The sequence below is a fragment of the Delphinapterus leucas genome, chromosome 14 (genome assembly GCF_059928025.1).
Source record: "Delphinapterus leucas isolate spDelLeu-1000000601 "Yukka" chromosome 14, BTC_Dleu_Yukka2, whole genome shotgun sequence".
Classification (NCBI taxonomy): domain Eukaryota; kingdom Metazoa; phylum Chordata; class Mammalia; order Artiodactyla; family Monodontidae; genus Delphinapterus; species Delphinapterus leucas.
Genome location: NC_143142.1, coordinates 38756881 through 38784812, shown reverse-complemented (window position 1 = coordinate 38784812; position 27932 = coordinate 38756881). Strand labels below are relative to the sequence as shown.

The following is a 27932-nucleotide window of genomic DNA, read 5'->3' as shown; positions in this document are numbered from 1 at the left end:
CCATCTTCTCCCTGGGTCTTCAAGACAGGGCCAGGGTGCTAAAGGCTGAGCAAGCCTCACGGGAGATACATCTCTTTCAAATAAAGGCACGGAAATCCTGTGTCAGAGGAAGATGTCCAGTCGGCATCCTCAGCCCAGTCCGGACTGCTTGTCAAGAAGATCACGAAGGCGGTCCCGTGGGCCCTGGCCGTGTCCTCCTCCTGTTACCCGCGGCCGCTCAGGCCAGGGCCAGGGCACACCAGGAATCCTGTCTCACCGACGACGTGACTTCGGCCGGCGAGGCCAGGCTGACGCCGATGTACAGCCCATCTTGACCTGAGTACTTGAGCTCGCTGTTCTCGGGATTAGCGCTCTCCCCTGCTCCAGACATCACTGAGGCGCCTGCCTGATGGAAGAGGGGGATGGAGAGGAGAGAGAGAAGGGGAGAGACAGTTACCAGTAAATTGTCAGGCAGCTGGTCCCTGCTAGGTAAACATTCGGGGACAAGTGAGACGGTAGCACAGCTGGCAGAGCTGCTCCCTGGGCGGTAGGGTGCCACTGACCTAACTCGGGCGATATCTGCTCTTAGAAACAGCGTCCTATTCACACCATTAACTCGTGGCAGGAACCACCAGGCAAGATGCGCAGCTGGGCGCAGGTAGGAAAGGGGAACTGGAGGTGGCCTATTTGTAAAAAGTGCCTAACACTCAGATCTCCGACAGTGAAACAAACCACACCACGTAGGTCAACAGGCCTTAAGGATGCCCGCACAATCTAATCACTGCAAAAGAGAAAAGGCAGAGCACGGCGCGTACACACACGCGCACACACACACACACACACACACACAGCGGAACCACGAGGCTTAGCAGTTCTATCAAAGTCTGAGAAGGAAAGATACACAGTTCAGCAAGACCTGATAAATGAAATTTTTGAGCACTGACTTCATGGAAAATTAACCCATGCATACACAGGATTTAATTCTTCCCTAAAGCACAGGCCATGTTTGAAGCAGGCCATGTGATAAAGAAAATGCTAACATCCTATATCTGTCATGATCGTGGCAATCATTTCTTGAAGCAAAAGGTCACCTTTCTCTTGTTTCATTCCTTCCTTCCTTCCATCCAAATAAGAAAAGCCAAATAGCAAACATGATATAATTTAGTAAAATCAAACCAAAATAACTAAAATCATGTTTAGACTATGGTTTGAGAAAACAGTTGCATTTGACTTTTTTTTCTTTTAAATCTAGCCATAATCACATACTTGTGAATCATGCTTTCTTTCCTTCTAAAAGCTCTGAAGCCCATTATTTCTTCTGAGCTTTCAGGGTTCCATTCCATAAACTACTGGATACTTGTTTTTTAACACAGGTAGAACATCTTGCACTTTTCAAAGCATTCCTTTTCTACATTCACAATCCCATTAAATCCTAAAACATCCATCTGTCTGGCCAAGTTGACGGTACATCCACTTCAGAGAAATACAGGACACCAGACACTGAGAGAATTGAATGGAAGGGTCCCAGACCCTCCGTGGCTCCACTCAGGAGCCTAGTAGTCAGCGTGGTCCTACCCTCTCCCAGAAAAGATCTGGTTTTCTCTCTGATCCTCACAATAGCTGTATGGGACTGAGAGGTAGGATTTTGGGAAGTGTGACCATGGAACTTCCTGTCCACCCATCCCAATTCCCTCCCAGCTGGACAGACCAAGTGTGGCCCCACCACAGGTAACGAATCCTTCCCTTTCCTAGCAAAAATGAATGTTTGTGCAAATCCAGCAACAGTCCCTACCCCTGCCCCCAAACTTCTTTTTAAATAATACAAACTTAAAGATGTAAACCAAGGGCTTTGGGTGCCTAAAAAAGCAAATTTCACAAACTCACTGAGATGTCTAAAATTTAAAATAGATTCTTGTGAAATAGATGAAATAATCCTGTCAAACAAACTAAAGCTATGGATTTAGTTACACGTACAAATACGGTGACTACTTTTAGCTCAGAACCTCGGCTATAAGCAAACTCAACATAGATCCAGATTTAACCCCCAAAGAAATACACAAAAGGATGCTATTCAATTACAAAAAGAGTCTTCATTTTAGAAAAGAGCTATCATACAACTAGTAGAAAGAGTGAGCTCCCTTATAAATGACTAATGTCATACCCAGCTTGGTATTATCTACCTATTCCCCAAAAAGGCACATTTGCATTTATCTGACTAAATCTGACTTCACCACAGCAAGTGCTATTTTCTGAAATGGAGGGGGTGCCTGGACTGACCCAGGAAGCAGCGCACCTCAAATGGCCAGAAATGCTGAGACAGCAGAGGGGTCTGCCGTCACCACAAGTCATAAGAAGAAACATGAGCAGGGCACCTCGGCCCCGGGGCCGAGAGACAGTCATTCCCAGGTTGTGTGGGGAACTAGGACACGCACGCACTCGAAAGTAAGACCACTCAACAGTTATCATGAGTTTATGAGTGTCTGAGACAGGGAGGTAGAACAAGAGGTCAGAGAAGGAATCGCAGAGGGGAAAGGATGCCCAGGGACAGCCACAGGCAGCCTGCACGGTAGGACCAGCATGGACTTTCAAATTCTACCCTGGTTCAGCCACCCACCTCCTGAGCTTCCTCCTTGGGAAACTGGCCCTACCTCAAGCATGTTTGTGATGATTAAGTGAGCTAATGTGTGCAGGCACGTCAGAATGCCTTGCCATGCTAAATATTCCATGAAGGGAAGCTATTGCTGTGGGTGAAGAAAGGGTGCTCATAATTGGAAGCATGCAGGATGTGGAGAGGTCCGTTCACAAGACAAGACAGCTGAAAGGGAAGGATATTAAGCAATGAGTCAGAAAAGATTCTGTGGGAGAGAGAAACTAGAGGGTCTGACCTAGAACTTTCTGTACCTCAGTTTCCTCACCTAGAAAATGGAAATAAAGAGGCACATATGTCAGAAGGTTGCTGCAAAAGAATTAAATTAGTGTATGTAAAGCCCTCGTGAAAGTGTCTGACAATAGTCAAGACTACATACGTATGTGCTATTGACACTATGAGAATTTTGTTATTGTAGTGAAGGAGCGTGGACCTCACTGAATCTCCCCAATGTCAGCCTTCACCAGGCAAGGTGCCGCCATCACTGGGTGGGAGCAGCCCTACGAACTCAGCCAGAGCTAAGTAAAAACCACCACAGCCATGACCTTACTCTAATCATCACTGACGGCTCTGCGCAGAGAGAAAGCCAGGTGCTCCTGCAGCCCTTCAAAAGGCTCATCGGCCCTTTTTCAAATAAGCCGCATTAAAGAAACCTTAATACCCTGAACATTAGTCTTACACCTGAACAACAGTCCCAAAAGCTACTGTTGAAATACATATTTACTGTCTTCTTTGTTCAGACAAAAATGTTAAGCTATATGGCAGGCAAACTCCAAATTACGTGAGTGATGAGCTCCTGAAAAAAATATCAGCTCATTGGAAATCAAAAGCAACATCTGAGTTTGTCAGAAAAAAATACAAGTACTTGTGCCCAAGGTTTGAGAACCTTATTTTTAAATGGGGATATACTATTTAAACACGGAATGCTGCGATGCACAGCGTTTTTTTCTATGTCAGTCATACCTCAGTAAAAAATAACTTGAAATTTCATGTCACAATACATAATGAGATCATCATGATGAGATCAGATGGGATGGATAATGCCAGCCCCCTCATCCCTGGCTGGCGGGGTTATACCCTGGCGCACACCTTAGAAGGTAGTTAGCAAAGCCATCAAGAACTTTATACCCTACTTAGCTCTGTAATTTCACTTCTGGAAATGGATTACAAGGAAAAAATTCAAAGGGACGGAAAGGCTCCCCACAGGAAGACATCCACTGCAGGGTTACTTATAATAGTGGAAACCATGGAAATAATCTAATGTCTCATAATATGAGGATGGTTTGGGAACGAAGGGATATCTGCTTAATGAACTATTATGCAAGTATTAAAAATAATAAGATCATGTAACAAAATGGAAAAAATCCTGTAATGCAATGTTAAGTGAAAAACAGCAGGATAGAAATTCTAGGTCATAATTACAACTTACCCATGTGCATGCAAATGTATTTCAAGAGAACCCAGTGTGGGGTGGGAGACTGGGGACCACCTGGGAGGGCCCAACCAGTTAGCCATGTATAACTTCCTTTTGAATATTTTAATTGAGTGGCTTACTGCAGTCTAACTGGGGGAGAGGAACAGAAACATGAGGCACCAGTACTTGAGAAATGAGCCAGCCTGGACAGTCATAAAGCAGCATGAAAAACAGGGGGAATCAGAGTGGAGGGAGGATCAGATGGGCCCCCATGCACCCCTGAGGTCACCTCTGAGCCACCTGGCATAGGCTGGAACCCAGCCAGCCATGCACGTGTGCAACACAGTTCCAGGTACGTGAAAACCCCAAACACAGTACACAGATGGGTGCAACAGTATATAACCTGAGCTCTTAAACTGGCATTCTAACAGCAGAAGAAGACTAGAATTAGCACAACTCTCCTTAAGAAACCTGGCTTGTCACATTGTCATCTTAAGTGCCTTCCCTTCACTGGGGATATTCAAGAGCTACCTCTCAAGAATCAGTTCAATCTGGGGGAAAAAAATCAGAGATAACTTATTAGGACCCTGGACCCAGTACACACACACACCCCAATATAAATGCCAATTGGTTAAGGTTTTCCCACGTCTACTTAAATCCCTGAAAGGATCAGATCGCAGACATCTCAACACGGCCAGAGCAGGCACGTCACTAACCCTAAACCAACCTAATCCCCCGAAAGTTCCTGAACAACAGTAGAGGAGAGTGTGCCGAACGCCCACAGCCGAGCCATCCTTCCTTCTTTGGGAGGCAGCTCCGACAGGCGGAGGTCCTGGCTCTTTCTCTGATCAAAGTGCAAGACGAGGGTGGAGCAGAAATCTGTTCTGTTATCACTCCCAGCTTATCGGCCTCCACCCTCCCACTGACGACTGAAAATGGAGGCACTTCCTGTTGAAAGAATGTGTTATCAGCACCGACCCAGGCCGGGCTTAGCACTGCAAGCAGGCCGGGTCAGGTGGGGGACCCACAGCAACTGGCCGGACGCCCCCCCTCCTAAAGGAATAAATGACTTCAGGGACAAGTCGTGGCTGCAGACCTGGACGTGGAAAATCTCCACTGGCCCGTGAGGCAGCACAGTGATCTTTGGATCACCCAGATTGTTTTGCTGTGAAAATAAGCCTTCACTCATTTTCGGACACGTATCTGGATGTCAAGGATTTCTGACTTGCTGAGCTCCTCTAGCCGATGCCCAGCAGTGTCTGGCTCACAGTGGGCTCACCAGCCATGAGCCTTGTCACGTCCCATTACAGGCAGGCTCAGAGACAGCCTCCCACAATACCCACGAAGCAGCTCTGGAAAGGTGACACGTCAGAGCAAAGGGAACCCTTAAAGGACACAGCCTTTCCAGAAGGATTACAGAGGTTCTCTGGCTTGTGAATTATAAACAGGAATTTCATTTTTGAGGAAGAAAACCAAAAAGGAGTCCGCTGGGGTGTGCTCTGTCTGCCTGCCATGCTATAATCTCTCCTAACGCTGCCTCACAATCTGGAGAAACAAACCTCGGCACCCCCGGCAGGCTGGGGGGTGCGTGATCATTCCCAGAGCACAGGATTTTGACGATGATCACACTGCCTCCTCAGTTTGGATTCGGGCTGTCAGCTTCCATGGCCTCTGTTCTGTCCTTCCTGCACATCTAAGCAAGTTGTGGTTACAGCTTTTCCTTGTGTGAGGGGAAGCCAGCCACCCCTCACTGCCAAAGCTCTCTTCTCTGCTTTCGTCACCTCTAGGTTAGACTCTGTGGTGTTTGATAGCATCCTTCCTCAAAAGAAAAATTAAAAACTCTGTCTAAGTTCCTAACAAAGGAGAAACACTTTCAGATAAACCTTAACTTCCCCTCTAAAAACCAAGGTCATTTCAGTTTGGATGGAGGGAACAGGACCAGACACAAAAGTGACCCAATAGTTGAGGAGGTAACACTAGGAAGATACACAAACACACACGGGTTCTGTCTCCACCAGGACACGTGAAAACCATCAATCACAACAAAACCCTCTAAGTCTCCCACAAGGGCTCAATAAAGCTCAAGAAGGGAGAGTCACGGTCACCTCAGCCGATGACCCAACTCAGTGTTTAGCAGAATAGTTTATTTTTTTGTAATTTAGCAAACAAATTCCTTACTGAGGAGAGCTCACTGGCTGTCCCCTTGACCCCTCGTGCCCCTTCTGGGCCTGAGCTGGCAGGGTTATATCCATAGCCAGGATGCTTCTCTTTTCAAGGAGGGAAAGAATTATTCTACACACACTCTACTCTGGACAAAGGAGCAAACTGTTTTATGCATCTGTACATACACACAGCAAGCATGTTGGGATAAAGAAAGGCATGGCCCCAAGTTTATAAGTACTCTGGGATTATCAGCAAAACACTGATGTACAAATATAAATTGCAAGAAGAAGGGTTTGTCCCACAACTTGAAGTCACTGGCCTACTAAAGAAAAAGTTTATCTTCGGAAATGAATCAAAATGGACGGCTTTATTCTAGTCAAATTCAGTGGTGAAAGATCCAGAGGTAAGATGTAAAACCCGATGGATTAGGATCTTATTAAAGACTGGCTTTTTAGGAGCTTAGATGAGCATCTTCCTCTGGCCATATCTACTAGACAAAGCAGACCACGGTCCAAGAACCAAGCAGCATTTACAAGAAGGCATTATGAAAGTGCTAAGAATCATAACGAATGAAAAATTGTTGCTATCAGGGAAATAAAAGTATTTAAACATGGTTACTTTGTGAACACAATAGCTTTACATCTCTAAATTCACCCCATTAAGAAAGGGAATGACATTTATGTCTAATGTCTTGGGATGGAAAAAATTCCATGCAAATAAAGCACATCGCTATTAACTTCCAAGGTCATATTTAAATAGTGCTATTCTTCTTGAGCTTCAAAGTGGTCTGCAGGCATGTCCCACTTATGCTACACTACACTCCTAAGGACCAGATGGTAGGAATTACTCTTCCCCTTTAGTAGAAGGAGGAAAACCTTGGCAGTTTGCTGTAGTCACACACAGAGCTGGAGCTAGCGCTTGGTTGCCTGACTGCTTCCTTCCAGCTGCTAATCCGTGAACCCCCAGGATAAACTTCAGACCATATTCAGGCTTCACCATGAATCAAGCGACTAAACATAAGGAGAGCTTTAAATTAAAAGTATTTCGCGTTTAATAGGATAAAAATATGATTCTGGAGCGTGTGCACCAGCTCTGGTGAAACCATGCCATGCTAACAACTACCAAAAGGGGCAGTACACCAAGTAAATTATCATTTAAATATCATCAGAGGGCCTCCCGGGCGGCGCAGTGGTTGAGAGTCCGCCTGCCGATGCAGGGGACACGGGCTCGTGCCCCGGTCCGGGAGGATCCCACATGCCGCGGAGCGGCTGGGCCCGTGAGCCATGGCCGCTGAGCCTGCGCATCCGGAGCCTGTGCTCCGCAACGGGAGAGGCCACAACTGTGAGAGGCCCGCGTACCGCAAAAAAATATAAATAAAATAAATAAATATCATCGGATAATGACTTGGAATTGTTAGCTCAAAAGACTCCGACGTGACATTGAAATCAATACCTGTTATTTGTTCAAAGCTTTCTTAAAATCTGAGGTCAATAAAAGAATTTCTTTTTGCTCTGGCTCACAAACTCTTTTGAGTACTGGCCCTGATATGATAGGTAACTGAATCACGAATGATCACACAGGTCAACACCTATCTTTGGAGATGCTTTTTTTAATTATTAAAGTTTCAGAGAAAATTAACAAATAGGTCTAAACACAGAGTTAACAGATTGTATTTAATTCATATCCATTAGATCTTCATATTGCTAGTAACTCTTTTGGCAGACACCCATGAAATGCATAATAAATTACTTTTTGTTCCAGTAAAGGAATTCATTTTCTTCGAAGATTCATTTAGCAATAACATTTCAGAGTATCCTAAGCCAGATTTCTTAAATTTGGCCGTGTTTTCCGTAACATTATTTCATGTTTTGTGACAATTTTTGTATATTCTTATAGAGGCAGGGGGGGAAAAAAAACTGCAAGGCATCTGTAATCCGCAAAGAAAAGTTGTGCCCTGAGATGAAGCCTTCTAACTTGAGGCCGTATGAAAAGGCAGCCCACACTTATTCTTTACCAAGTATTCTGGCTTTCAGATTGTGATAGTGAGTCAGTTATTAAACAAACCACAGTCCTGTGATAAATTGGGTGGACATATATGTTATAAACTATTTAAAGAGCAATACAGTTTTACTGTTTCCTAATATACATACAGGGACATTGTCATATTAATGTAGTAAGTGTATTTCTAATCACCATCCTCCCCATGACACGCGCACGCGCACAGGCACACAAGGAAAAAAAAAGAGGGAAGTCTAGAAAAGGCCTTCAGATCAAAGTGAAAGTATGCAAACTCCACATGCTTTCACATTCCCTGCCAGGGTGACGTGTGACTTTCACGGCGAAGGCCAATGTGGTCAGACAGGAACGTGAGTGAATTATTAGAAGGGTCTGTGAAAGAAGAAAAGAAAGGGAGCCTGGCACGTAAGGAGCGTGAAGATAAAATGCCAACAAAATATTTATGTTCATGGCTAGCAGCAAGTGGCGAGTGGGATATTAATAACTGTGATGACTGCCAACTCCCTGGGAGAGGTGGGAGACATCGGCTCCAGCCCCGGCTGCAACGCGGGCTTGTCTTATGACCTTACGGAGTCACTCCGGATCCTGGTTTATAAATGAGGCAATAATAATACCTAAGTGCAACTCTCTCGCCGACCCTCGTGGGAGATTAATGCCTTTTTAACTCTTTTTATTCATTTAGAAAAAAGTATCTTGGACTATAAACTCTGGGGGGGGGGGGGAAATGGACACTTGCCTCTTAAGAAATGCTTTTTTAATGATTTTGTAAAAATTAAATTGAAGGCAATTTGGACATTCTAAAAGTTCCAACTCACTTGGCACTCACTGTGTATGGGTTTAAATCACACCATCAGAAGGATTTTAATACGATCTTAAAGTATTTCATATTTTAAGGGAGACTTTTTACCATCACATGCACGTCAACAACAGTAAATTTTACTACTTATTATTTTTTCTATTACCCAACTAACAAAGTCTTAGAATTATAATACATTTTATTGATAAGTATAATGTTTAACAAGAAAATTTATACAATGTGCCTTGTGTATTTGGTCATGAGAAAATCACTTCTCTAGTGCTATTTTCCTAGCTGTACTTGATGCTGAAGTTATAACCAAAATTAGTCAGCTTTCTTTAAGAACATGCTATTTCTTCTCTCTAAAGGCTTCAGCCTATCGCATATTAATCCAGTATGCCATAGGAGTAAAAACACTGACTCTGCCTCTGCCAGACCTGTGTCCAAACCCAAGCTCTGCCTCTTAATCTGATACATAACCTTGGGGCTATTACTGGGTCTCACTCCCCCAAATGGAAAATGTAAATAAAAACACTTCATTTGTAGAGTGATAATTGGGAATAAAAGAGAAAGGGTACATAAAACATCTGGCACTTAAAAGGTACTTGACAGAAGCTAGTTTCCTGCCTTCCTACATCCACAATCTTATGAGAAAGTACGAGAAAGAGAGGAAACTCCCCCAAAGCAACCATACGGTAATTAATCCACTAAGGCCTGGCTCTCAAGTACCCTAAAGGCGAGCGTGGAACATTCAAGGTAAGAGTTAAGCAGGGGGACTTCCCTGGTAGCGCAGTGCTTAGGAATCCGCCTGCCAATGCAGGGGACACAGGTTTGAGCCCTGGTCCAGGAAGATCTCACATGCCGCGGAGCAACTGGGCCCATGAGCCACAACTACTGATCCTGCGCTCTAGAGCCCGTGAGCCACAACTTCTGAACCCACGTGCCCCAACTACTGAAGCCCATGCACCTAGAGCCCGTGCTCCACAAGAGAAGCCCGCGCACCGCAACGAAGAGTAGCCCCCACTCGCCGCAACTAGAGAATACCCGCATTCAGCAACGAAGACCCAATACAGCCAAAAATAAATAAATAAGTAAATAAATAAATGTATTTAAAAAAAAAAAAAGAGTTAAGCAAGAACTTTGGTCCCCACTCCAGCAGCCTCTTGAATCTTCTCTTCCTCACACTCAAGTTACCCTGCGTGAAAGCAACTCATACTGTATGCAGGTCCTTCATGAACGTTCCTTTCAAGTATTTAACTACTACAGAAATAGTTAATAACAATAGAAGCTATTATTTTGTGACCAATCATAGTGCCAAGTAAATCCAAAGTGATTCAGCTACTCAAAGAAAAAGACAGTGGAATATAAACTTGCTAATAAAGAAATAAGCTACGTGACTCAAGCAATGTTTTCCAATTTTCATCACAGTGTGCAAATATTAACATATAAAATAAAATCTATAAAAAGAATATAAAATATTAACCTGCCAAGTACCTAACCTTTCTTCAGAAGGCCTTATAAAGACATCCAGATATCCCAACAAATGTCAGTCCCTAAATCACTGCCCCTCAGCTCCGGAGCACTTAAGCACTTAACTCTTTCAAACCACTTCTAGCATGAGATTTAGCACCATGCAGCTCAGAGGTATTACTTCTGACAAGGTCATTGAATAAAGCTATTACCTAGGACTGACTGCAGTAGGGAAATGGGTCCCGCTAGGCATAGTGCATCCCAGAAGGATAAATGAGGCAGGAATGAAGATACCTATTCAACACTGAGAAACTGACCAAACATGGGCAAGGCCCACCCAAAGGCAGAGAACCAGCCAGAGAGGAATCTGAGATGTGGTCCTTGTCTGAGTATAAAGATGCCTGCCTCTCTCTCTGTGGAAGCTGTCACCAACAACAAACCACAAAGTGAGGAAATGAATTACACTTAGACACACCATCCTTAACGCATCTCCATTTGGAAGGGTCACCTGGCAGCTACCCTGAAACCATCTTGCCCCAAGTAGTCCCTCAGGTCAGGACACGTCACCAGCTCCAAGGAGGTAGTTTTCCTTATTAACTGTGAAAGGAAAAGCTGCTTCTAAAATGTACAAACAGGCATGCTAACATTTGTTTACATCAATTATCAAAATGCGCCCAGTTAAGGATGTTTTAATTGTTGGAGTATAACAACACATTTTTGGACAGAAACACCACAGTGCGTGTTAGAGAAAGTCCATCATTTAGAAGTGAACATAGTGTGGACCCTACTTAAGGCTGACTTAAAATTGACTTGAAACAGTTTTAAACATCTGCCTTCCACCTAATTTATCCACCTCAGCTCCTGCCTTTGCCTTTTTCTAACCTACACTCCAGCCACACTGAATTCCTAAAACTATGTCCCTGAAGCATCACAGTTACCATGTTCTTCTTCCTGGAAACCTCTATCCCGATTTTTCCCCCACAAAAATCCTACACAACTAATTCAAATTTCCTCTCCTCTGAGAAGCCATTTCCAACCCTGCGGTCAGAATTCACGGCTCCCTACTTTCGACTCCCAACTTTGTTGCTCATTTAAAACACTTTCAAATCTGACCAGCAGGAAGATCTGTCTATACACACGTGTCCCCACCACGACCACCACGTTACCAACAATCTGATATCCAGGACCTTGTTTTACTACACTGAAAACAGGGCATCCCGTAGCACAATGCTTCTTAAATGGAACAACGACCGTAAGGCAAGGGATAGTCAGATAGAGTTCATCTCCATTTATTTCCACATTATATGTTTAATGATGACTTCAACATTATATTTGCAGTTTTAATATAAACTTAAGTAGGTTTTAATTTTTGTTAAATAATTATCTACAGAACTACTTGTAGGCAGACAAAATATGTTCAGTGACTTTTTTATCCTCAGCCATTGTCTTATTACTCACTTTATCAAATTAATCCTTCCTGTCCCAAAGAAAATTAAGAGATAACTTTATAAATTGGGGGATGAGTTATAAAGTTTTTGTATATTATAGTTACATACATATATACAATATACATATGCATTTTATATATGTGTGTATATATGTAAAGTATCCTCCAGTTTTACAAATTTTTACTTACAAGTCCTAAGAGGGATAGAATATATAGAGACTACTTATTAAATCTTATTTGGGAATTGCTGATATAGAATGTTACCATATTTGCCTCCTAATAACAACAAACGTAAAACATAACTCAGTCAATAAATGGAATTCAATGAAAAATTCAAATATTCTTACAATCCACAGAGACTCTAAATGCCAAAGAAAATCTGATGTCTGTTTCGGTCAACTAAATAAACATTTTTCAGTAAATCTAGAAGATTTAGATAAAGAAGATTTCAGACTGAATGAAAAAAATAAAACATTTGGAGGAAATTTATCTTTAAGTTCAAAACTCACAAAATTAATCAACTGTATCAAAAATTAAGTTCAACACATTTCTTAACAAACACAAAGAATTCCATACAAGAAACTGATTATAAAATTCTGATAGGACTTCCCTGGTGGGTCCAGTGGTTAGGACTACGGACGCAGGGGATCATGGGTTCGACCCCTGGTCGGGGAAGATCCCACATGCCACATGGCAAGGCCCCCGAAAAATAAATAACTTAAAAAAAATTTTAAAAACAGAGAAAATAAGGAAAAGAAAAATGAAAAATAATAAGGTCTAATGAATAGTAAATATCATATAAATGAAAGCAAATAAATCATTTATTGCAATAATTTAAAAAAAGAACTCCAAAGGAACAAGACAGTGGCTATTTTAATACCAGGCTGCCCGGCAGCAGCAACGGGTCTTCCTGTTCTCATACAGGAGACAAACTGCCCTCCCTTCACCTCCAAAACTTACACACCACACCTGCACAGCCTGCAACAGAGAAACTGAGTCATAAGGGAGCAGGTCAGCAACCTGATGACCATCAGAAGAAACGAGACAGAGGTCTAGTTAAAACGCAAAGGAGCAACACACGTATATAAAGCTAAGACATGCCACAAAGTCAACAAAATGAGGCTTCAGAGCAGTACAAAAATGATTTTCGTGTGCTCCAGAATACTCAGCTCCAGCCAGGCTTGCTCAGGTGCCAGGTCACGATAGTACCACCACTGAATATGCCCACATGCAGGGACATCAGAACTTAAAAGAAGTCCTCTAGGAATGCCTCCTGGTGATCTCCTACAGCTGATTTCTCAGCGGGGAATTAAAACAGCAAGTCTCATACAGTCTCTGCAACTGTCTCTGTGCTTTAAATCACAGTCATTAAGGAAAGGTGGAGGAGCGGGTATGTTGCCACTTGTATCTCTAAGTAGAGCGTGTGGCCCCTTTCCTTGTTCCACTGGGAGTATGCCTACGATTGTCCTTTGTTTTGTAGCTTGGCTGTCCCTATTAATTGAGGACAACCCTGCAGGACTGATTTCCACCCCGTCAGTCACAGGGGCCGCTGGAGATCCACGGGGCAGACCCATCATCACTGGAGGTTTTAAACGCCAAGCCGAAGAAGGACCCAACCTTGCTGTGTGGATATAATAACATCCCCCTCACCTACAGCACTCACAAAATCCTATAAAGCAGTCATTCACAACGCCAGCTGCCCTCCAACGTGATAAACTGGGACCAAAATGGGAAAATGTCACTTCTTTGTCAACACAGACGCCTTTCACAAATGCTTCTGCCAGTTGCTCACAGATAACGGCTCCAGCAGGCTCTTCACGGCGCCGCCGCTGCCACGCCAGCCACGCGCACGAAGAACCAGCCGGCCCAGGAGGGTCTGAAGAGTGTCCAGGGACCAACGGACACACACTGGCACTCCTGGGGAAACCACTGAGTCTGCTACAATTATCCTTGGAGGGGACAGTTTCCCAAAGCAGCCAGTCTACTGGCTTTTGCCGGGTAGTCAACACCCACATCAGGAAGGCACCGATGCTGGGAGACTCCGTGATGGGCTGGCCATCCGGAGAAAACCCACGAGCCCAGTGCCAGCCCAGGCCAGGAAGGGCGGGTCCCTGGAGGGAGGAGGGGATGATAGGCAATCCTCCCCCCCAACCCCCCCCCACCCTCCCCTCCCCCGCCAAGCCCTGACCTCACCCCACCAGCTTCGGGAAAAGCTGTCAGGAAGCACTTCTGAGGCCACCTGGGCTCGGAGAACTGCCCACCCCCGGGTCTGCAACTCACACCGCTGGTTCCCACAGAGGCTGCCCGGGCTCCGGGAGTGATGGGGAGAGTGCAGCAAAAGACCTTGTAAGGAACTGCTCTCCAACTCCCCCAATCTCTGAAGTACTTTTTAAAATATATTTTTTTAATACTAAAATTGCTTTGCCTCCTGGCCTCTGGTAGAAAACTGAGGCTTTCATCTGACGGCACTGGCCGACGAGCCTCCCCTGGCACGCTGGGTCCCAAGTGAGAGACAGATGCAGGGACGCCAAAGCTGCCGTGGGACTAGCTGCTGGACTCCCGAGGTCCTTCTTCCAGACAAGTCCGGGCCTGACCCTGTCACTGCCTTTGCACTGTTCCTCCCCTGGAGGGCAAAATTGATTGGACTTGCAAATAGCCAATTTTGAAATTTTACATCACAAAACCACAAGGGCAAAACAGACTCCGCCCACTAAGGTTCCAAAGCCCATTGTTGGGCAAAAATCTCTATTTCTGTGCCATTTATCATTCAAATTTAGCTTTTGCCATGCTAAGCTTGGACTGTAGCACCAACAAAAGTGAGTTGGAGCTGGCAGCAATCCACTTTTTAGCCAGGAGAGGCAGATACTGAGGCTGAAACCCTAGCTGATCCCTCAACGCTTCAGAAAACCAGAACATCCTTTCTCCTGATTTAAGCCGCGTAATTGCTTCTGAGGAATTAGGGCACAATAAAGGATATTTTAAAATAATATTGACTTTTTCATTTCCTCACAACTTCTATTTACCACTTTAGACCCTTGAAGTTACATCTTACCCTCCTGTAAAAAAAAAAGTCATTCACCAGAGTTCACCTTTATAAAGGCTAGAAACGTTCTTTAAGAATATGTGTCTGCAACAAACAAAAACAGCAGAAAGGCTTTTTCCCTTTGGAAACTCTGAACAAACTTCTTGTTCATTAAAGAAAAAGAGTCCAAAAGTGTTTGAATTGGAGGAGTCAAAGAAAAATATCAAACATACCTTTAAGCAGTTAACAACTTTTTTTTTAATTTTTGTTTGTTTAAGCCAGTAAAAATACCAGCTCCATGGATCCTGGTTCAAAGACAACTCAAGGGCAGTAGTTTCAATTTCACCTGTGGTGATTGTTCAACAACACAAATTTCCAAGCCCCACCCCCAGAGACGCTGACTCAGAAAATCCAGGGTGGAGCCCAGGAATCTGTAGTATTTCAAAGTACCCCAAATAAAGCAAAATTAAATGTAGAAAAGAATTACTAAGTAGGAATTTTAATGCTAATGTTTCGCCCTAAACCAGTCTCAGTGTAATCCTCACCCGGGGCTGTGAAATGCTGCCGCACAGGTCGGGCCCTGGATCTCTGAGGACCAGGGTGCGGCCCGGTCATTTTTAAAGGGCATTCCAGGTAAATTTAGGAAACACTAGGGTGGGAAAGTGCTCTTCATTTGAGAAAACCTGAGTTTCAATTACAGCTTTACTGAAACGAAGTCTGTGATCTTCACAAAGACCCAGGCACCCTTATCACACACAAACCGAACTGCTCACAGGCTGATCACCAGGCTGAAATAAGCCTGGGTACAATCAAGGTGCATTAGAAGATGGCGAGGCTGCCCAGCCCAGCAGAGGACTGTTAGGTGAAGATCAGCGAATACAGCAGCACATCACATGACTCATTGTGATGAGCTTTGCTCTGGGTAGATGATTTTTTTTTTTAATGTAAAGAAGGAAGAGAAGAAAGAAGGCTGGAGTTGATAAGATAAGCAAAAGCAATTTAAATGCCATGGGCACTGGGATATATAAAACCACTGAGCTGGTACTTTTCCTGATCTACATTAGAAATATATAATACATGTATATACATTTCTACTGTATATACATGTACATATATATATATATAAACTCAGATAAAAACCTGGAAATAAAACAATTTAAAGCACTTCAAACCAAAACTTCTTGCCTTTACTTGGGTTAATTTAACCATAAAGAAATGATGTGGATCTTAATTAAGAGGTTTGTAAAGTACTTAAGTTTGTCATTTTGTTGACATTTAAATGTAATTTCCTCTAAAAACTATTCTTAGGTATCAGCTAACAAAACTGAACTGTTGGTTTAGATTATTGTACTACCAGATAAGATAAAATTTGAGATAATATACCGGGAGAGCAGCCCACTAGCTTAGAAGGAGTCTATACTGTTTTAACACTTACCCCTGAGGCTGTCGGTTGTGTCGTAGGGGAAGTATTTTTGCTGCAGTCATCTGAGTTAGAAGAGGTGGAAGTTGGAGTCATGGGAACAGAAGTATTGCTATTACCTGCAACAGTCAAAATTAACCTCATAAATATACATATACTCTGCTAAGTTTGGCAAATACCTGACAGTCAAATAGTATTTTGTTATATTTACCGGAGCAAGCTTTTGACTTATTTATGTTCTTAGGTTTTCGTTTCCTCGTTTGAATTCCCTCTTTTTTCATAGCAAGCGGTCGAGGCACCTAAAAATTGTTCACGTAGGCCATGAGTTTAATAAATATTATATTGAAGAAAAACCAAACTAAAGACCCAACCTCAGTACTGAAAGCCCTCATTTAAAAGAACTTGGCATAAATGCCAATCCAATTTTTACATACACTTCGAACTGCATAAAGACTACACTTTCCCCATCAAATGCAGAGATTCCTCCAGAAAAAAAAATAGGGAGGGTGATTTGCCAGGGAGAACTTACTCCTTCAACTTAATGTTTATTGTTTTAAACAACTTCAATTACAGAGTAAAACCACTGAATACATTCAGTGTAAAAACACTGAATACATACAAGAAAAATAAATATTTTTATTTCAAAGAGATCATGTATTCTTCTCCCTACATATACCAAGGATAATTTTCTTTTTAAAATTGACATATATCTTGCGCTATCCTTAAAATGTAGAATCTAACTATAGCTATCAAATATAGCTATTCCTCTTTTGTATAAATGTATTTGATTGCATTCACATTTTTTAAGCTATAAACTAGTTAGTGTGAATTTCTAGTTGGTTCCATGCTCTTTTTTCTTTTTAAGTGTACAGTTTTTTAACATATACACACTACTATATACAAAATAGATAACCAACAAGGACCTACTGTATAGCACAGGGAACTATACTCAATATTTTGTAATAACCTATGAGGGAAAAGAATCTGAAAAAGAATACATATATATGTATATAATATATATATTATACACACACATATGTATCACTGAATCACTGTGCTGTACACCTGAAACTAACAAGAACATTATAAATCAACTATACTTTGACTTTACAGCTTTTTTTTTAAAGCTTACTACCATCTTATCAATTCTAAAACGCACTTTCCCACATTTTAGTATTTTTAAAATTGGGATGTCTTACTCTGGATTTGTGTGACAGTTTAATTGGCAGTATTTTTTGTTTCTTAAAGTTTCTATTATAATTAACAGGACCCTCGAGTCAGAGGTACATATAGAAAATCAGATTTTTCACTTTTATGCCCTCTCCTTTGCTGATTTTTTAAACTGAAACTATGTACAAACAAGACACTGAACGTGTATACACATGAGCAGAGTAGGTGGCGCACCCCATGGAGTTTCATGTAGAGTCCACAAGCATTGCACACAGGTTCACCCTCGGCGTTTCTGCGCCACAAAGTGGTGGTTGTGGTGTGACAGTTGGCACAGGACAATCCAAGCCGGCGGGAGGAAGGCTAGAAAGCAGCACAAGAATGTAAGTGTACAGATATGTGATTTTTATGCATATGTTACATACATCAATGTATCACGTCCCTGCCATCAACAAGCATGTACCTGGTTATTATAAATAAGAGGTCCCTTGAGAAAAAAACCTTGACGTGTAATTAGGTTGACCTTCCTGGACCAAAGTGTGCTCCATCCAATACATAAGATTGATTTGCTCCAGCCCATTAGCATAGATTAAAGCAGTCACAATGCTGGCCAATGCCTGCACTCACTGTTGTCAGACGGCTGAGACACAAGAGTAAAGAAATGAGTTTTTCTGTGCCCCCTCCTCTGGAATTCTGCTCGCACAAGGGAAACCAAGCTTCCCGGACAAGAAATGTTTTCTATCTGTGTGTATTGTCAGAGGCTCTGGCAGACCTGGTCCCAAATGAGGAAATTGTTCATTGAGGAGAAACTTCTAGATTTTTTTCTCTTTTTAAAAGATGTTCTAGGGGACTTCCCTGGTGGCACGGTGGTTAAGAATCCGCTTGCCAGTGCAGGGGACACGGGTTCAAGCCCTGGTCCGGGAAGATCTCACATGCCGTGGAGCAACTAAGCCCGTGTGCCACAGCTAACTGAGCCTGCGCTCTAGAGCCCGCAAGCCACAGCTACTGAAACCCGCGTGCCTAGAGCCCGTGCTCTGCAACAAGAGAAGCCGTTACAATGAGAAGCCCGCGCCCCGCAACGAAGAGTAGCCCCCGCTCACCACAACTAGAGAAAGCCCGACTGCAGCAACAAAGACCCAATGCAGCCAAAAATAAATAAATAAAATAAATAAATTTGTTAAAAAAAAAAAAGAAACGCAGTCACAAACCACCTGCCAACATGTTAAGTGGCTTTGGGGAGTCTCTGCTTCACCTGAAAACTGAGATATCGATCTATTTCTCAGATATGTGCAGAGGAATAAACCAGAAACTGCAGAAGGGCCTATATATATTCACAGAAATGGATTTTGGAAAATGTACAAAAATTTTGGAAAGAAATATATTTTAATACATCTCATTAATTATCATCATGATTGCCTATTGCATGAATTTTTGTATTAACCATTTTACAAAGGATTAGCAAATTTTACAACATTGTGTTAGTGCTGGCATTGTCTTATATATGGTGATGCTGCTATATTTTATTTAGCCTGTCAATATAGTACTCAACTTTTGTTCATACAAAGGGTTAAATTTATCAGAAGAGGCCAACAGTCTGTCACTCTGATTTCTATGTTCCCTTTCATACCCATAACATCCTTATATGGAATTTATTTCCTCTAAATTATTATGTGTGAATTATAAAGAGGGGCTATTTAAGCTAGTATAAGTTCCTGCCTAGAATCACAAAAATCTAAGTTTGTTTTTAAATTACCTAGATAGGCAACTAAAACCCTGCTGTGATTTCAGTTAAACAAAAAAAAAAAAAGCTATGGGGAAAATCCAGGGACCAAAGCAAGCTGAAAGACAGAATTAGGGAAGTTGGTAACGATGATTAATTTAAGAAAAGAAGTTATAAAGAATGGACAACAAAAACACAGACTGAGCATTCACTGAATATTCAGACTAAAAGACAGAGAGTTCCAAAATCTTCATTGGCAAATTTAAAAGTTAAAATTGTATTTTACTTTTATAACTCACATCCTGTTGTATTGCTGTAGCATACTCTTTACAGACAAGTTGTAAAACCAAAGAGACACTGGGAAGCCTTTTAGTACTGCCACCTTTTTAAGAAATCAGTGCTAAGAAAGAATCAATTTGACATTTGGTTGAAATGAATATGTTTGGCTAACAGAACTGTTTGGGAAATTGCTTTTAAAATGATGAAAACATAAAATCTTACACATCAGGGCTTTTTTTTTTTCTTTATGGTTAAAATAAAATAATTTCCCAGAAGAGCACTCCTTTCTCTTCATAAATGTGAAATCAGTAAACTAGGGACAGGAAGTTTCATTTTATAAACAGGTCATTTATGACAGTTTCCAGTGGAATTTGGAGCCAATGTGAGGCAAACTTGTTATCAGAATTTGCCATTATAACAAAGAACTTTATGACTGTCAACTGCAGATCATAAGTGAAGCCAGTCCCCATAAACATGTGAAATGAAGGTGAGTGGGTTATAAAAGTTCCTGTAACAAGTGATCTCAGCTATATTCATCACTGACAAGGAATTCAAGTTACACCATAAATCCCTTTTTTTGCAATGTATTACAAGTTCAAATTCAGTGATTGGTTCTGTACTGCTAGCTAAACAAACCTGGGTTCAACATTCTGAGAACTAACTAGATCCAGCAAAACAATAAATAAGAAGCCCACAAGGAGAACTAATTGATAGACACACCCTTCAATTGGTATCATTTATAACACATTTACCAAGCACATTGGCTGACCTTGGTCACTGCCAAGACACCTGCTACACAGAAGGAAAACTCATAGATTCAGAGATGTTAAAAACTGGGGTTTTTTCCTGTTATTTTTACTGGTAAGTGCACAAAACTAATGCCGCCATCTAAATATGGATGTTACTAGATCAAATTTAAAATGCCACTAGAACCTAAATTCTGCCAGTTTTTTTGCTCAGTCTTGAGAAAATGTTACCTTCTGGACTCAGCTCAATGAGCCTTTCCAAAAAAATAATAATCAGTTTCATTGTTCACACATTGGCTAATACATGAAAACAAGGAACTTCCTTGGAATATTTTCCGGCAGTACTTTTTCTTTTTAAATATGATGCATATAAGAAAAATGAAAACCACAGGGAGTCAGGCACTGAAGTTAAGGATGCCCTTTGAAGAAAAGTTTAAGCTGTGGGAGACTGTAACAAGTTTAAGGCACATACACTCATTAAATTAACCTTGACCACTTTATTTTAAATGCATTAAAAACAAAACAACCATAAAACTAATTGCTTCTCTTTAAGGTGTCAGACTTACATTGTGATGCAATTTCACTCTAATCTATTTAACACAAACAACATGTGTAGCATTTGTTCCTGCTAATTAGAGTATAACAATTAAATAAATTACTTGGATACTTAAGATGTCTGGCATCTAACTGTAAAATATTTTACTTTAAAAGGTATTAGAGTATGAGTGCTTGGCTAAACAAATGTTAGCCTTACGGTGGGGCTTGTGAAAGCTTTCGTTTATTTTCTCCAATCACTACAGCAGTAAATACCCTTTCCTTCTTAACAACACACAAGACAATAAGAGATTAATCCCTGAAGAAAATCAGAATTCCCACACTTTAATAAAACATAGTGAAATGTGTCGGGATGGTGAAAATCCTCTACTTGCAAAAAACATACAGACTGCATTTTCTTCTCAAGTTCTTTGTAGTTCTCTGAACAGCCACATTTCAAAATAACAAAGGTTAGAGTAAATAAATTTTTCACCCGACTCAAGGACAGTCCAAAAGACGGATGGAATTTGGAGCTAAAACTAGTCTGGCTCCGAGAAGAGGTGGAAGGGGCCCAGAGGTAGAAGGGACAGAGTCAAAGGGGTCCAGGAGGATGAGGCTGTGGGGAGAAAGGGACTGTGGGTTCGCTGTTGTCATATCCATTTGAGGGGGCATGTTACAAAGAAGCATGCTTTTTTTCAAGAATAAACTCCAAACCAGACCAAAGAGTCCACAGTGAAAATAAAAATCTCCTTCCTTCACCTGACCTGGGGCTGTAGCCTCAGTTTTTCTCCCTGGAGGTTACTAACATTACTCATTCCTTGTATCTCCTTCCAAAACTATTTCAGTGCATTTACAAGTACATCTAGAGATTTGTAAATATAGTGAGTTTTGGTACTTTTAAAAGATGGTAGCACACTACACCATTATTATTTTTTTTTTTTTCCATTTAAGGACGTCACTCTCCTTTCAGGACCTGCGCTCGTGGGCGCTCAAACTACAGGAGAACCGGGCGTACCGCTGGGGCCGGCAGTCGGCCCGCCCCGGGTGCCCCCGCGGGGACAGGTGCGGCCGGGCGGGGCCGGGCGGAGAGACCCCGGCCCCAGGGGAAGAGCGCCGCTTGGGGCCGGGCTGCAGGGGAGGGCGGCGCTCGCACTCACCACGCGCTTCTGCGGCTTGATGAGGGGTCGGCTGAGGCCGTTCATCTTGCTGTAGAGGCCGCAGGCGTTGCACAAGTAGTGGCCGGTGCCGTCCCGCCGCCACAGTGGCGTCTGGATGGAGCCGCAGTTCACGCACTCGCGGCTCTCAGGCAGGTCCTCCAGCAGGTCTGCGGGGACGAGAAGCCGGTGAGGTCCCGCCCGCCCGCCGGTCCGTCCGTCCGTCTCCGCGGGCCTCCCCGACACCCCAGCACCCCGAGCTGCAGTGCCGGCCTTCCCCACCGCTTTCTGCTCGGCGGCCCGGCCGGGAGCCGGCTGTTGATGTCATAGCGATCGACCTGTTGACCAACACTTTGTCCAATACTTCTGCACCCCTGGGCGCACCCAGTGCAAACCCCAGAGCAGTCGGAGACTGAGCTGGAAGCCCGGCCCGAATCATCTGCCTCCTGTCTCCAAGGACCTCAGAGTTGAGCCGTGGGGAGGCTGGTTTGGCTCCTCTGACCCCTTCTTTCCGGCTGTTCCCAAGCTTTTCAAAACTGAAATCCATCATAATTACAATATACCACTTGCCAAACCCCAGCAAGCCTTGCAACATTAACAATGATCACTGACCCCTGCCCTAACCCACAAATATCCCCGGACAAAGTGAGGCTGTCTTCTTTACTTCTATCTCAAGTTAACTTTTTGAAGGTATTTGCTGTATCTACTACTCTTCGTTTTCCTCAGTAAAAAATAGACAAGTGAAATTAGAAATACTGTTCTTGGGCACTTTTGCCAATTAATTAGAAATTACTCAGGTCTCCTCAGGGGGCGGGGAAAGCACTAAAAGATTAATAAACACAGAGATAAATGTTAAGCTCGATTTTCATGCCACAAAGACCAAATACTAAAATATTATGATTTCAAAGTGGGTCTTACTGCTTCAATCTACAAAACGTCTACAAATGGTTGATGCTTTACCCATTCAGAAAATTACTCGGACTGTCCCAATGCTAAATAAATTTTTTCCAATTTTCCTGCACTAAAAGTTCAACTTAGGTCATCTATTTAAATTATATTTGTCATTTGGCTACTTGGTTAGTTTTCCGGAGTTCACAATTAACCTAAACCTGCTAATTTACTCTAAAGAATTTAGAGTAAATGGTTTTAACATTTATTACTTCCCCTTGAATCAGTTAAATATGAATAATTATCTAAAATGAGGTTCTTATCAAGCACTTTTTAAATAGACTTTAAAATATCTCCAGTCTAGAGTTACTTATATTATAGAAAATTTAAATGTTACCATTTGGCTTTCTTTAAGGAGCATTTTTGAATCAATTTTTAAAGTAAATAAACATTACACTTTAAAGTTTATTTGAAGAGTATGCTAGCAAGCCTCTCTATTCTTCGTCTTTCTATTCACGAGCAGTTTACAGCTTGTGTTTACCATCAACTTTTGTAAAGATATTTAAACGGGATTTGGACATACAGAAATCTTTCATTCCATTAATATTATTTACCCTGCAAAACAAGTCTCCTTCCTCCTCAAGAAATAAGTTTAAAAGAAACTAGCCTCCCACATAACTCGAGTTCAAAGTTGTCATGGGGATACTGCAACTTAGGACACATCACAAAGATTTATTCTTCTCCGCCCTAAAAGCTACTATTGACTACGGTAACCAGTAAAATGCTCAGGACTTCAAGGACACTGAAGTTAAACAAGGTATTTGTCTTTGTTGTTGACTTTAAAATGTTACCTATCAGAGCCCCTCTCCGTGGAGAATTGGGGCATTCCCTGGAGAACCCAGCCCTACGCCTGGCCTCCTTCTCCCGGGCTGGTAACAATAAAGACTCCCCGGAGAAGGCAGTGTGAACGCCCCAGGTAAATCTCTTTAGTCAGCTGAAAACCCAGAGACAAAACTTAAAGTCTACTTTGGATAAATAAAATTTAGGAAGTTTGCTTATTTTTAACTAAATAAAATCTACAGCTCCCATTGCCTCCACACTTTTCCCCACTCCTCATTCTGCAGCTGCAATCCTATAACTAAAATAAGAAAAAGCTACTTTTTATAAATCATGAAATCTGATTGTGCTGGAAGCTCTCTCACCATTTCCCCCCAATTCATCCTCTGTCTCCTAACCTGGCTGCTTTGGGTGGCCCTGGGCAGTGACAGACTCAGGGGAGAAGGGCAAGGCCAGCGAATGTCATCCCAGGACCGAGAATGGACCCAATTCAGCGGCAGCTTGTGAGGGCACTGGCCTCTGGAGACAGAACTCACCCCAAAACTCCCCACCAGCACCAGGGAGAGGTGAATGGAGCAGGTTCCCAGAGAACAGCCCCCTACTCCACCCTGCACTGTGCAGGTTGAGAAAGCTCAGGGCTCAGGTTTTAGCCCTGCCCATTTGCTCGAAAAAGAGTGCCTCCAAAAATGGTTTGTTTAAAAAAAAAAATCAGAGTGGAGAAGCAGAGAATCAGTTAGGAAGCTGGGAGGAGAGGTGCTGGGGGTCGAGGTCTCTCTAGCATGGAAACACCTGTAATGGACAAGCAAAGTTAGGGTCATTCGTCTCCCCCACCCCCAGACTGGCTTATTCTCAGCAGCTTCCTGCCTTTAAAGACTCTTTATGCAAAAGCTGGGTGTTCCCAAACCTCTTTCCTTTTTTTTTGAAACATGCTCTGAGTCTACACAAGATTTTTCTAACTTTGCAGTGTTCTACCCAAAAAGGGAAAAAATTAGTGAAAGGATAGGCTAAGTTTAGATTGAAAAACTTACAACCTGTCTGTAATTGCACTCTACCACCTCTAAAAGGATTTTTCTCACAAAACCAATTACTTTAAACATCCAAAGACTCCGATTATGTCTTTTGGACTGCTTCTCTGTCCTGTGTAATGCTGGAAGAGGGCAAAGGGAAACGGAGGTCACGCTAAGGTGCGTCGCCAAGCAGGCAGAGCTGCCCCCTACCCAGCTCACACAACCTTTCGGATTCCCTGCTGGATTCTTGACTGACAGAAACCTCACAGCCTAACCACCACCCCCTTCCATCCTTTGAAGATCCTTCTCCCTGTCTCTCTGCTCCCGGGAGCCAGATGTGGGTCCCTAATGCAGCAGGAAGGGTGACAGGGGTCTGTGGTCTCAAGTCTCCAAACTTCAACAGGGCCCTCCCCACCGCCCCACTCTACACACAGACCATAAAGATGGTCTCCAGGACCAGCTTTGCAAGGAGAGGAGAGGGGATTTTCAGCCCAATGTTACTGAGAGAGGGCAATTCAAATAAGATCCTTCACACCTTCAGGCCACTAGCATTCCCAGGCTGTCTCTGAACACAAGGCTGGCAGTGCCTTACTTGACCCTCACTAATTAGGGTCCCTAAAAGACTTGCTGTCCCTAAGTGAAGGGCTCTCCCGCAAAGCCCAGACCTGGGGCCTGAGAGCGCCAGGTAGGGTACCTTAGGCTGATGTGCCTCCTTGTCCTTGCCACTTCTTGACTCCCACAGCTCCCCTCAAAGAAACAGCGGCCAAAAAAAGCCCATTTTTTTTGTCTTAGGAGACTGTCAGGTTATATCAAACAGGTTAAATACAAAGAGAGACCTCTGAAAGCACGAAAAAGGACCCAGAATGCTGAAGCTGAGGAAAGAAGCCAACGTGCCTCTGTCAGGCCAGACAACAGTTCACACCCTCCCTTCTCCTTGAAGAGCAGGACAAACACTCTTCAAGATGTGGGGCATTTGCAGGAATTTTGACAATTGTGTTTTCCCAGTTCACTCCAAACTGCCCCCAGACACTGGAATGGAAAGCATGAGTGGGATTGGAAACTGAAAATTTGTTGGCCTGGGTTCCGGAGGAAGAATAGGCGTGAGTGCTCCTGGATCCCTGGTCCCAGCCTGGGGGACGCAGGCGGGAGCAACAGCACGACACCCCGCCGGCCTGCTGATGCCAAGCAAAAGGGCCCCGGCACCAGCCTTCCCTCCGGACAGTCACAAGGCTGACCTCTCTTCTTGCCCTCTCACTGAGGGTCAGGGAGATGCCAACTAGGTCCTTTTCCACCATGGACCTCTTTAAACACTCTCGCTGAGGGAAACACACGCAGCTCCCGACCTTGGGAGAGTTGAATTGGGTGTGACTGTGTGTATTGGAGGAGAGGGTGAATCGCATGCCCAACACGCTCCTACAGTTACCCTCCAAATGGACTCTCACGCTTCCACCCAGGCAAACTGGAGTCTGCGACCAAGTTCAGGCCCTGTCCGTTCCCTCCTGGGCTCATTTTTTTCCAACTGCCCACTCCAGTCACTATCCATCAAGTCCCTGGATCTCCTCCCAGACACTGAGGCATATCTGCGCATCTAGTCTCTCTCGTTCAAAACTGAAGCACCACAACAACGCGGTCAGACTCCGGGCACCCAGACAGGAATGCCCTGGAAACAGGGCCCAAGTCAAGTAGCTACTCCACACCCCCTCGCGCCCCGACTCCCATGCCGCGGCGCGACCCTTACCTGCGCTGGGGCCCCGCGGCACAGGGAGCGGGGCTCCGGCGCGGCTCTGCAGGCTGTGAAGCACCGGGGTCTCGAAGGGTCCGGCGGGCCAGGCGGGCGTCAGCGGTGCACCCACGTAGGGCGAGTAGGCGCTCGGGTGGTGGTGGTGATGGTGGTGGTACGTCCCATTCAGCGGCCGCGCGGCCGACAGCGAGCCATACTGGTGCTCGCGGCCGCCCATGGCCGCCAGACTGCCGCCTCCACCGCTCACGCCGCCCGCGCCCCCGCCGCCGGCCGCCGCGTAGCCGCCCGGGTCCCGAGCCGCGCCGTTGGCCATGGGCGGGCTGGGCGAGTAGGGGAAGCGCGCCGAAACGTGCGCCGCGGCGGAGCTGGCGCTGCCGGGCCCCGCCGCCCCGCCGGCCGCCGCGCCGCCTCCACCGCCGTACGGGGGGCTGTCGGCGGAGGCCTGGGGCCAGCCGGGGTGCGCGCCCGCGCCGCCCGCGTGATTGGCTGGCCCGCCGCCCGCCCCCTGGAGGTACGGCAGGCCGGGCAGCATGGAGCCCACGCGCGTAGTGGGAACGTAGACTGGGGAGCTCGCCGCGGCCGCGGCCGCAGCCGCGGCGGCCGCCGAGTGCACGAAGCCGCCGGGCGCGCCGTCGTAAGCGGCGGGCCCCTGGCTGGAGAGGGCGGCGAGGGTCTGGTACATCTCCTCGGGCTGCTCGGGGGCGAAAGGGCTCAGCTTGGCGCCGCGGCTGGACCACAGCAGCTTGCTGGCGGTCGCGGCCTGGTCGAGGTCAGTGAAGAGCAATAGGTCCTCCCAGCTCGACAGGGCGCCCCCGGGGCCAGAGATCCCCGGCGCCGAAGGTCCGTGGGGAGCCCCGAAGGGATGCGAGGCGTAGGGGCTAAGCAGCAGCGAGCGGGCCGTGGGTCCCGCCGCCGCCTCCGTGTCGAGCTGCGGTGTCCTGCAGTTGCTGGCGCCGCCGGGGCCGCGCTCCCCACCGCGAGAGCAGCAGGAGGAAGAAGAGGAGGAGATGGGGGAAGGCGGCGTAGAGGGCTCCCGCGCTGGAAAGGCTCCGGAGTCGCTGGCGTCCGCAGGCGCGGCCCCGAAGCGCTTCGGCAGGCACCAGCCGCCGTCAGTCAAGGCCATCCACGGTCCGGCGCCGCTCCTAGCTGACTTCTAGCTCCTGAGACCGGATGGGGAGGGAGACAGGATCGGGAGGAGAGATAAAAAAGGAGTTATCCAAAGCGCAGGCTGCACGACATCTTACCTCCACTCGCCTCCCTAGCTAATGAGATTCCTCAGAGATCCCGTTTCTGCCCCGGGCTCAAGGGGTGGGTAAGGAGAGGGGCATGGGGCCTGCGCAGCCGCCACAGGATCTTCCCAGGACCCGGATACAAGCTCTCCCTCACCCGCACGGCTCGGGTCCCTTCGCGCTCCCTTCCCACCCCCTCCGCAGCATCCCTCATCAGCGCGAGCGCCAGACCCCAAGGGTGACTGAGAGGCTGGCC

General features: G+C 44.8%; 1 protein-coding gene across 1 annotated transcript; it reads right to left on the bottom strand.

The window, feature by feature from the left end:
* Positions 1-2: 2 nt before the first annotated feature.
* GATA6 (GATA binding protein 6) lies at positions 3-27570 on the bottom strand. The gene is made up of 6 exons (XM_022586812.2): positions 26445-27570; positions 21978-22144; positions 17779-17904; positions 16586-16673; positions 16390-16493; positions 3-385 (listed from the first exon to the last, which is right to left on the bottom strand). The coding sequence occupies exons 1-6, from the start codon at positions 27568-27570 to the stop codon at positions 218-220; spliced, it is 1779 nt and encodes a 592-aa protein (XP_022442520.2). The 3' UTR covers positions 3-217.
* Positions 27571-27932: the final 362 nt, after the last annotated feature.